General features: G+C 40.0%; 1 protein-coding gene across 4 annotated transcripts in view; it reads right to left on the bottom strand.

The window, feature by feature from the left end:
• akap6 (A-kinase anchoring protein 6) overlaps positions 1–12,055 on the bottom strand; it is a 382,452-nt gene that overhangs the window by 139,042 nt on the left and 231,355 nt on the right. For all 4 annotated transcript variants that reach the window (XM_033027101.1, XM_033027098.1, XM_033027099.1 and 1 more), the window contains 2 exons: positions 6,377–6,525; positions 1,060–1,180 (listed from right to left, as the gene is read on the bottom strand). In XM_033027101.1, the coding sequence (XP_032882992.1) occupies positions 1,060–1,180; positions 6,377–6,525 (270 nt within the window). The remainder of the gene's footprint in view (positions 1–1,059; positions 1,181–6,376; positions 6,526–12,055) is intronic.

Below are 12,055 nucleotides of genomic sequence, written 5' to 3'. Positions count from 1 at the left end.
CTCCTACTGCCATTCTTTAAAATGATAGTAAATTCCAATGAAGCTACTAAGATAAGCGGTAGGCTTCTGTTTGACCTTGAATTTCCATTCCTTGTGTAAAAATGAAAAATTACCAGAAGAGCCAGAGGGTGGTTGTTTCTTGTCATTATCCTGTTGTCAATTCTGATGGTGGTTATTAATTTTTTCCTTTACAATTCACAATCTGCTCTTTGAAATGTGCCATATGTTCAAAGCAATTCAGGGATGACAACTGTCAGAATTACAACAATAAAAAGTAGCCTAAACGAGGCAGATTTACTGCTGTGTAGATTTGTCTGAAAATAACCCCTGAAATGTTCAAACAGATTACACCTTTTCCTTTTTAAAATGCCATCATAGCTCTAGTATAAGCTTTGAGATTGTTTTCATCAGTAAAAGAATAAAGTAATATCTTTCAAAATAGAAAATGTAATAGATTATGTAACGGAAAGGTGCTGAAATATACATTCCTCATTTCTCTTTTTGTAGAAATTCAGATTAATATTAGAGTCTAAAAAATGTGTTTTAATCTTATGTGAAATAACAACTCAATGCAAGAGAGGCTGCCCTATTTATAACTGATAAAAATTCATTGAAAGCTGACTGGTATCGATTGAGTGATAAACCATACTCCTGGCAAATTTTGTTCTTACAGCTTCTGAAGGGCAGACTAATCTGTCTGAAGCCTCAAATAAAATCACAAGCTGTAAAGTAAAGCCCGTACTTGCATTGACTATTCATTCTGTTTCAGTCTATTTATTAATCCTGTCTCCTTTATTTCTGCTCCTCTACGGGAAGGATCCTTCAGTTCTTTATAAAATTAAACTTAATCGAATGTGATAAAGGGAACTCTTTGGCAATTATGATGTCCACACTCTCTGCCGGCACACAGGAGGTGGAAATGAAGTTGGGGACAGGGAAGGGAATTCTAATAGGCAGCATGATATATGCAATGAACGTCAAGATGTCCTCCGAGAGAAAGACTTGTCAGGATAATCAGATTTTCCATATCCACGTAAAGACAGTAACATAGGCTCTAACCTTGTAAAGATGCTGCTGCTGCTCTTCTGACATCATCAGGTCATGGGTGTCCATCACTATGGATTCCATGTCAATCAGCCAATCCCACAGCTCCTGGTGTTCTGATTCAAAGTCCAAAAGGCTGGAATGCAGAATTAAAAATGTATTATGCATTATATAAATAAAATATGTATTCCTGAATGAATACGGACTGGAAAAAGTAACTGCTTGTTAAAAAAAATTAAAACTTAAAGCTAGTCAGGGAGATTTCATTAAATTCGACAATAAAAGTACATAGCACAACATGGTTAATAAAGTAATAATGCAACAGAGAGAGAGAAATACTAAATGTCAGATTATTAGAGTTCAGTAATGATAACACCACAAGCAGTATTTTGTCATTATTTCAACATACTGGAAATGCAACACAATATATTCAGGAGAAATGATGGACAAAATTATTCAATGCCTATTTAATGTTTTAACCTGTTTCATATCATTAATTTCAATGTAGTCTTCTTCAGCATCAACTAAATAGATGGATATTGGGTACACACGAGGGATAACAGCACTGATGGCAAACCTGCAGCCAATGTTTTTATAAAAAAGATGAACGTGTTTCAGGCAGACATTTTCGTTGGGCATGAGTGAGTATGCCAAAGCGCTCAAAAGGATGGATGCAGCACTAGACAGGTGTTCCCAAAAGACATGTCCCATGCAAAGGTGAGGCCAAAATGTCAAAACAAGGAATTTTCAAAAAGGAAGTAATCGTTAAAATTCAATAGGAATTCATTAGATTTCACTTAAATAAATCATTAGATTGAAGAACATAGAGGGATTAAAGCCATGTTCAGTTCATAGCCAAGTGCATGAGTTAAGTACAATCTTGGGTGTGGCAGGAAGTGATAATTGTGAAAAGTTCATACAGCAATGAAATGCATAATTCTCAAAATTTAACTAAATGTCATTCCTGACATGGACATTCACTTACACCACAGGACACTGAAAGACATGCAGGTGAACTCAATAGGTTGAACGGCCTGTTGCCATGCTATAGCTCCCAACTAAACTAGATAAATCTGGCTCGATAAAAATAGATCTGAGCAGCAAAGATAGCAATTCTGCTGTAGATCAATAATAGGAATTGTTTTTTGCTGTAAATTTCAAAAATGTATTCATTGGACAAAATAATTATTTTTCAAAAATGTTACATCAATATATTTATCCTTAACAATTGAAATTATGAATTCCATAGTTTTGCACTATATGTGTAAATATATTTTAACGTATATACTAGTTTCTTCTTCAAGTATGTAAATTAAATGTACATAAAAAATGGCATGCCCCCTTTATATTACACAGTTAAAGTCAAATACATTCAATTTATTTTGGTTCGCAAATACATAATCTGATGTATTATATATGACAGATAATTTCAAAAATGAAACTATATTGTACAATTTTCTGAAGTAAAAATAATTTAATTGAAAACAAATCTCAAATTAAATGTAATATTTAAAAAATGCTCTTTCTTGATAAATATCTGCATTGCTTGGGTCTCGATTGTAATCATGTATTCTCGATTGTAATCGTATTATCTTTCTGCTGACTGGTTAGCATGCGACAAAAGTTTTTCGCTGTACCTCGGTACACGTGACAATAAACTAAACTCAAACTTTATTCTTGTTGTATGTTCCTAAAGTTTTAATAAATGTTTTTATGGATATTTATAGATTCAATAAATATCCATAAAAACATTTAGAGGGGATAGATGAGCCAGCTGATTTTGAATTTTATAGTCGAAAGAGAGCTGAAATTAGTTTTGGATCCCATTTGATTTTGTGGAGACCATTTAAAATTATCCCTGCCCTTGAGTAGAGTTCTTTGACTGAGGCATGCCTAAACTTAGCAGTGTTGGACACTGCTGGGTATTGGCTACCTGTCACTATCAATTCATATTAAGGAATTGGTACATTTCTGGAGGGAAAATGTATTTCTCTTCTTTGCAAATTTCTGACTGGTCCCCTGTTAAGAAATTTTGGAAAATAATTCCTCCACAAGGTAGAGAGAAAGTTTCAGTCACCTTGATCATTGTATATATTCTTGTGGAAAGCTTAGGAAACATTGGATAACCTGCCTGGAAGTTAGTCATAGAATCATAGAGACTCTATGTCATATAGTATGGAAACAGGCTCTTCAGCTAACTTGCCCACACCAACCAACATGTCTAATCTATACGTGTCCCACTTGCCTGCATTCGGCCCATTTCTCTCGAAACCTGTCCTGTCCGTGTACCTGTCTAATTGCTTCTTAAATATTGAGGTAGTCCCTGCCTCAATGACCTCCTCCTGCAGCTCGTTCTATACACCCATCACCCTTTGCGTGAAAAAGTTACCCCTCAGATTCCTATAAAATCTTTTCCACTTCACCTTAAACCTATGCCCTCTGGTTCTTGATTCCTCCACTCAAGTCAAGAGACTCTGTGCATCCACCCGATCGATTCCTCTCATGATTTTATACACATCTGTAAGATCACCCTTCATCCTCCTGCGCTCCAGGGCATAGAGTCCCAGCTTGCTCAAACTCTCCCTATAGCTCAGACCCTCGAGTTCTGGCAACATCCTTCTCAATCTTCTCTGCACCCTTTCCAACTTAACTGATGAAGCCCAATGTGATGAAGCCTATTTATCTATCTGTGACGCCACCTTCAAATTTGCCAACTCTTGGATGGAAAATTGTGCAGAATACAAATGGGCTGTAGCTCCACAGAGTATGCCATTGGAGGCTAGTTTGGAGTCACTACAAGTGTGAAATGTGTACTCATTTAGATACAAAGCCCCAGTATAACCTCTTTTTTTTGTACAACCCTATCCTGCATTCCTTCACCATTTCTGTATTATTTTTGGTGGAAAAAAACCCTATAGAAATAGTTAGAGTCATAGACATTGTCATGCAGCGTGAAAACAGGCACTTCGGCTCAACTTGCCCACACCAACCTACATGCCCCATCTACATTAATCCAACCTGCCTGCGTTTGGCTCATATCCTTTTAAAGCTTTCGATCCATGTACCTGTTCAAATGTCTTTTAAATGTTGTAATAGTACTGCCTCATATAGCTCTTCTGGCAGCTCGGTCCATACCCCCATTACACAATATGTAAAAAAGTTGCCACACAGGTTCCTATTAAATTTTTCCCCCCTTACCTTAAACCTATGTCCTCTGGTACTTGATTCCCATACTCTGGGTAAAAGACTCCGTGCAATTATCCTATCTAATCCCCACATGATCTTATACACCTTTATCTTATACCCTCATCCTCCGGCACTCCAAGGAATAAATCCTAGCCTGCTCAAATGCTTCCTATAGCACAGGCCCATGAGTCCTGGCAACATCCTTGTAAATCTTCTCTGTAGCTTTTCAGCTCAATAACAGCTTTCCGATAACAGGGTGACCAAAACTGAATACAATATTCCAAATGTGGCCTCATCAATGTCTTGTACAACTATAACATAATCTCCTAACTTCTATACTCAATACCCTGAATGAAGGCCCATGTGCTAAAAGCCTTCTTGATCATCCTATCTACCTGTGACACCACCGTCAAGGAAATATGCACGCGCACTCCTAGATCCCTCTGCTCTACAACACGCCACAGCGATCTGCTAGTCACTGTGATGGTCTTGCCCTGCCCTAGTTTGAAAACTCTATTAGCAACAGTTCTAAATGATAGGTTATTTGATCACATTTTTTAAAACAACTTTTCTGTCTCCCAAAGTATTAACAATTCAAATCATTTGCTAGTTTGAAAATGTCTATAATTAATGTATTCCTGTACAATAAAGAATTTACACATGTCGTAAGTTTGGAACAGCATCTTCACCTTTGTTTCTTTGTCATGCATGTGGATACTTTTGAGATATATCAGTAAAGAGGTCCACTGGAATGTAATGGACATTATGGTACAACTATAATTGGCACATCAGACCAATATTAAGAATATGGCTTCCACTGATCCAGATATTTAGGGTGTCGGCTGGCTACGATTGAATCAGAAGATTGTGGGTTATTCCAGAGATTTGATCACTGGCTGACAATGATCGATAATACCTTGGATGATAAATTTGTGCCTTCGGGATAAGGGATTCCATACCACTACTCAAAGATGAGCAATGTACCTTTGTGCATTGTGCTGATTAAAATGGATAATTTTATCAGCTTTACCAAGGCAGACTTTCTTGATAAAATCAAATTTGGATTTTGTGGGAGCTTGCTCTGTATAACATTGGAGACAACGATTTTTGCCTAACCCCAGTGATTACACTTCAACAGCACCGATTTAGTTGTAAATTGTATTGGGATATTCAGATATGATAAAACGTACAGTGTCCTTGCGACCATTCTATGTTTTATATCTTTTCTGCAACCAAAGTATTAACACTTCAATCATAATTTTCTTGTTGGCACAATCTAATAAGTTATAAAAGGTTTAAAAAAAACAAAACAGAGCCCATGGGAGGAGGAGCAAAATTGGTCCTTTTGAACACATTTATGATGTTGCTACGCAGATACCCGAGGAATTCTTTCTGCAAATGTGCACAGAATAGGTGATAATATGTACAGATTTTTTACTTTTTCCATTCTATTCATTAAGGTCGATCCCTCAGAAATAATTAAAATGTGATTGGGTTACACAACCTGTATTTTCTCTCCTGCTGTAGATACACACTGAATTTGGAATGACTCAGGGTGACAAAATTCTCAAAACATGTGCACACAACAGATACGTTTAGATTATTAATTTTAGCACATTGAGTTTGTTAAAATACATAATTTAAATAAAAGGTGCAAATAGAGTTAACTAACGGGAGTTCTGTATCTATCAACAACAATAGCTTGGGGTCCCAGTCAAACCCGGATTACAGGTGCCATCACCAACAATGGACCATTTCCTTGATCATCGTTACTTTTTTGCATATCTTTCATTCATTTGTTCTATATCACCCGTTTCCTTTTCCCCTGACTCTCAGTCTGAAGAAGGGTCTTGACCCGAAACGTCACCTATTCCTTTTCTCCAGAGATGCTATCTGATCCGCTGAGTTACTCCAGCTTTTTGTGTCTATATTCTTGGCATTATATTATCTTTTTTATTAACATCTTGGATAAATATGGACAGTGATTTAGGACCTGATATGGCTTCCTGCTTAAATATATTGTTTAGTTGTAAAGCTTGCTATATGTTATTATGTAGTTAAGTGCTATGAGACAATATTCATGGAATAATTAATTCAGTTAAGCATAGATTAAATGAAAAGAAAAATGGAGGAGTAAGTTTGATACCTGTAAGCATCCACTCGATTGACCTTTGACATTGCGGCAAATTCTTGCTTCCGTTTGTTGCTGCTCGTATACTGTTCATTATATAGCTTCAGTGACATCTGCTCCACAGCATCTCTTCTGGTTTCCAGATTGATAAGCTGTATCTCTCCCTAGAAACAGAGTGCATATAACCAGTAAACATAAATAGTTTAGCATTCATCAAATAATTCAGGATTTTCTCTGCAATCTTACTCGCCAACCCAAGGAGTTCAGATGCCGTCCTTTGAGACTCCTGCTAGCATGTGGGCATTGCAAAAATAAAAGGGCAAAGCTAGATCTTTCACAAAATGAGTAATGTATTCTCTCTCCCTTGTGTGCTATTCAATTGTATAATTTTACAGAATGCAGACTCAAATTTAGTAAGATTCAAATGAAATGCAGTACTCAGTGGGTTAACAATTAAGGTTGCTTACAATTTCTTGTCTCCAAGGCTAAGTCAGGGCAAAGTGTGGGAGTGATTTTACAATGTTCAGTTGGCTGATATTACAATGCTATTCATTCAACTTATGTCACCAGAGTTTCAAGGGTTTAGATCACTTAATTCCGACAGTACGACTCCGTTGCATAGCACTGATTGTTGCAGATTATTAGCGGAAGCAATTTACACCAAACACCTCGCAGTCTATGACAGATTTGTTTCAGGTAATCCCAGGTGCTTCCTGCACTATTAATATTTTACCTGCAATGTTTACCATTCTGTTTCAATCCTGTACTTTTAAAATCTGGCTTCAGACCACAAACCTTTTCCCAATAGCATTCATTAGCATTTTCAATTCAAAATGCATTCCATAACCCCTGTGCACAATGCAATTAATTTACCCGTATCTTGGGGTAATTCAGGGCTTTTAACCCAAGACACAGACACAATAGTTTTCAGCATGAAGGCAAAACAAACTGCATATAAAATAATCAAGGTTAAACCCTCTTAATAAACTTCTCAGCTCTGAATTATCTAAAATGTGAAAATGCTGCTCAGGCTTTCCAATACTATTTGATCAGCTTTTAAGCTCAGTTTCTTTCCCCAACTTTGAGATTTTGAGTCCATTTTTTAAAATGTTGTCTCAATTGCTGAAACAATGGGGAGGCAGAGTTACTTCTAGAAAACCGACATTGACGTGGTTGTATGATAATTTCATAAATATGGCACAGAAGGCCATCGTTCAGCTTAATGAGTACGCAGCTTTTCTGTATAGCATTTGAGACTGCTCTCGAGCAAAACCTAACTGCTGGAGGAACTCAACGGTTCAGGCAGTGACTGTGAAGGGGAATGGATGGACATTATTTTGGGGTGGAACCCTTCTTCAGGCTGATGGAGTGAAGGGGAGATAGCTGGTAGAAAGAGGTGCAGCCAAGGGGTGTAGCAATAACTGGCAGATGATAGATTCATTTGGGTAAGGAGGGATTGATTGGGAAAGATTGTCCCAGGCATCTCCTCCTCCCCCACCACCCAGCTTTCTCTGCAATCCTGCAAATTATTTTATCAAAATTGCTATCCAATAACCTATTAAAAAAGCATGATTGACTGTTTCTACCACCAGTTTGGGCAGGGACTTCCAGATCATAACCACTAACTACTGAAAAAAATGTTTTTTGTCATCTTCTCCTGTCTCTTTTGGATATCTTTTTGAATCTGATTCTCCTGGTCCTTGAATCATTCACTAAAAGGAACAGCTTTCAGCAATTTATCCTACCTAAATCCATTGTGATCATGTACACTGCTATCAAATTTGTTCTTAACCTGTTTAGCCCGAAGGAGGACATCATCAAATGTTGCAATCTAACCTTGTAATGAATCCCTCATCCATGAAACCTTTCTGATAAAGTATTTCTGAATCCTCTCCATGAACCTTATTTCCTTCCTAATGTAAAATGGATATAATTCTCCAGTTGTAGCCTTATCATTATTGTACAGGATTCAACATAAACCACCCTGGTTTCGCAGTTCGTGATTCCTAAGATTTCATATGCTTTGTAAACAGCCCTCCCAACATGTTCTGACACTTTTAGGGACCTATGTGCATGTAAACCCAAATACTTATGTTACCTGGGTCTCTTTAGAACTGTGCCATTTGATTCTCCTAATTCTCTCTGCCAAACTGTCTTAATTCAAGCTTCATGTGGGAATGAATTGCAGATGCTGGTTTACACCAAATATAGATACAAAATGCTGGAATAACTCAGCGGGTCAGGCAGTATCTCTGGAGAAAAGGAATATGTAACATTTCGGGTCGAGGCACCCGCAGGACCCGGGGCTCCTCTGCTGACCGCGATACCTGTCCACCATGAGGCCAGGACGTCATCCCACCATGAGAAGCAGCACTAACATCCACCACTTCTCCAACCCTCACCACCTCTCCGGGACCATCCGACAGGAAGAAGGGTCTCCACCCGAAACGTCACCTATTCCTTTTCTCCAGAGATGATGCCTGACCCATTGAATTACTCCAGCATTGTGTGTTTATCTTAATTCATAATTATATGTTAAAAATGTTTCTAACACTTGTCTGCCCCTATTTGGTAACTTATCTTGCAGTCTATAATACTGCTTTTCACTGTTAAGTACACCTCCAACATTGGTGCCTTCTGAAAACATTGACAAGCACGGCAGCTATTTTGGGCTTCACAAAGCCAAGGTGCAGCAAAAATGTTAATCTGTTATATTTGCAGATGTTGGATAAGGACATCGTCCCACCAGACACAACGATGATCCTTTGTACCTAGTTCAGCATTTCTTCTATTGCATTCTGACAATGCAGCTTTCCCTCAGCTGTTCAAACATAATGGTCACGTACGAGTCTTAAAATTCACAATAAGGCTGGCACAGTGACACAGCTGCACAATTGCTGCCTTCCAGCACCAGAGACCTGGGTTCGATCCTGATGGTGCTGTCTGTACAGAATTTGTACCTTCTCCCTGCAACCGCATGGATTTGCTCTGGGTGCTCCAGTTTCCTCCCACATTCCAAAGATGGGCACATTTATAGTTTATTTGGCTTCTGTAAATTGTCCCTTGTCTGTAGGATAACACTAGTGCATGGGCGATCGCTGGACTCGATGAGCCAAAGGGCCTGTTTCCACGCTGTCTCTCTAAACTAATCCATCTCCGACATCTCCCTTCCCTTTATTGATCTCACCGTTTCCATCCCAGGAGATAAACTATCGACTGACATTGATTATAATCCTACTGACTCCCATAGATATTCAGACTACTCTTTTGCGCACACTGCCTCCTGCAAAGACTCTTTCCCCTGCTTCCAATCCCTCCGTCAACACCACATCTGCTTCCAATTGAGTAGTTCCATACAAGGACATTGGAGATGTCATCATTCTTTAGAGAATGGATGTACTCCTCTTCCATCATAGACGAGGCCCTCACAAGGGTCTCTTCAGTATCCCACAGCTCCACACTTACTCCCCCCTCCCCTCAGTCGCAACAAGGACAGAGTCCCCCTAGTCCTCACCTTTCACCCCATCAGCCATCGCATACAGCACGTAATCTTCCAACATTTTCGTCACCACTAACGGGATCCCACCACTAGCCACGTCATCCCATCTCCACCTCATTCTGCTTTTCGCAGAGACTGTTCCCTCCGCTACTCCCTGGTTAACTCACCCCTTCTCATCCAAACCACCCCCTCCTCAGGAACTTTCCCCTGCAACTGCCAGAGATGCAACACCTGTCCCTATACCTATGAAGGAAACCCATGCAGTTAGAAGGAGAACATACAAAATCCATACAGATAGCACCCATGGTCAGGATCGAAACAGGTCTCTAGTGCTATGAGAAAGCAGCTCTACTGCTGTGCCACTGTGCTGTCCATTTTCTGTCCATTTAACAATCAGAGATAACTATTATATGTTGTTTTTTTGTCAGTAAAACCTATATCCAATACTGGAGGGGGGGGGGGGGGGGGGGGGAGAGGTAAATGTATTTGTGGTGGGCAAATTAGTGGTGGGCAAATTAATGGAAAAGATACTTAGAGATAATATATATAAGCATCTGGATAAACAGGGTCTGATTAATTGATTGATTGATTATACCTTTAATAATCCTTTACAGGAAATTACAGTGCCACGACAGCTTCAAGACAGACATAACACCACACATTTCCTCAAATGGCTTCCATACTTAACAAGTTAAAATACAAGTCAAAATACAAGTTAAAATACAATTAATTAAAAAATAAAAAAAAAGTGCAGTTATTTATGCGCATTATATAACCTTATAGCAGCTGGTAAACAGGACTTCCTATGTCTCTCAGTTTTGCACATTGGTGCAATCAGTCTCTGACTGAAGATGCTGCTCTTGATCACCTTCAGGGCATGGAGTGGGTGAGTGGGGTTGGTCATTATTGAACCCAGTTTGTTCAGAGTTCTGGCCTCTGCCACCTGCTGGACCGTTCGTTGCTCAGCCCCGACCACTGAGCCGGCCTTCCTGATCAGCTTGTCCAGTCTGTTTTTGTCCGCTATGCGGGCGCCATCTCCCCAACAGGCCACAGCAAAAAACAGAGCACTGGCCACCACTGAATGGTAGACACTGCACAGTAGGGGTTGGCAGATGTTAAATGACCTCAGCCTCCTTAAAATACAGTCGGCTTTGTCCCTTCCTGTACACCGCTTCCATATGACACTTCCAGTCCAGCTCACTGTCAAGCTGCACCCCAAGGTACCTGTGATTAGCGACCACCTCCACCTCAGTGCCCTTAATGGTGATTGGTGTTGCTTGAGTCCTCCTCCTCCCCCTCCTGAAGTCCACAACTATCTCCTTGGTTTTTTTGGTGTTAAGATGGAGGTTATTGTGCGCACTCCACTCCACAAAGTTACTTATTATGTCTCTATACTCCTCCTCATTGCCCCCTTTAATGAGGCCGACAACAGCTGTGTCATCCGAAAACTTCTGCAAAAAGCAGCTGTTGGTGTTATATTGGAGATCCGCTGTGTAGATGGTAAACAGGAACGGAGCCAGCACAGTTCCTTGTGGAGCCCCTGTGCTGCTCAAGATGGTGCCCGAGACACTGTTCTGTAGGCGCACGTACTGTGGTCTGAGGGAAAGGTAATCCAAACACCACAGTACCAGTGATGGATCCACTTTCATCTTCTCCATCTTCTCCCCTAGCAGTCGGGGCTGAATTGTGTTGAAGGCGCTTGAGAAGTCAAAAAATGTGATCCTCACAGATGTATCAGTAGTGTCCAAATGTGTGTACACCCTCTGCAGCATGTAAATGAGGGCATCATCGACACTGATGTTAGGCTGATATGCAAACTGTAAAGGATCCATTTGATTTGACACACTAGTCCTGATGTAGGAAAGGACAAGTCTCTCAAATGTCTTCATTATATGTGAAGTGAGCGCTACTGGTCTGTAGTCATTGTGGAGAGTGGGATGGGTCTTCTTTGGGACAGGTACCAGGCAAGATGTTTTCCACAGCCTTGGAACCTTCTGTAGACGCAAGCTCAGGTTGAACAGGTGTGTTAGAACACCACACAGCTCTGAAGAGCAAGTCTTCAGTAGCCTTGGGCTGGTGTCATCAACCCCCACTGCTTTCCCTGGCTTCAGTCTGTCCAGCATCACCTTGACCTGAGCAGTATGAAGAGTCATAGGTGGGGCTGCCGGTGGAGTGGGAGGTGGAAAGAGGGGACT

This window comes from Amblyraja radiata, chromosome 9, assembly GCF_010909765.2.
Source record: "Amblyraja radiata isolate CabotCenter1 chromosome 9, sAmbRad1.1.pri, whole genome shotgun sequence".
NCBI classification, from domain to species: Eukaryota; Metazoa; Chordata; class Chondrichthyes; order Rajiformes; family Rajidae; genus Amblyraja; species Amblyraja radiata.
The sequence above is the reverse complement of the archived record's forward strand: the minus strand, read 5'-3'. Positions and strand labels throughout refer to the sequence as shown.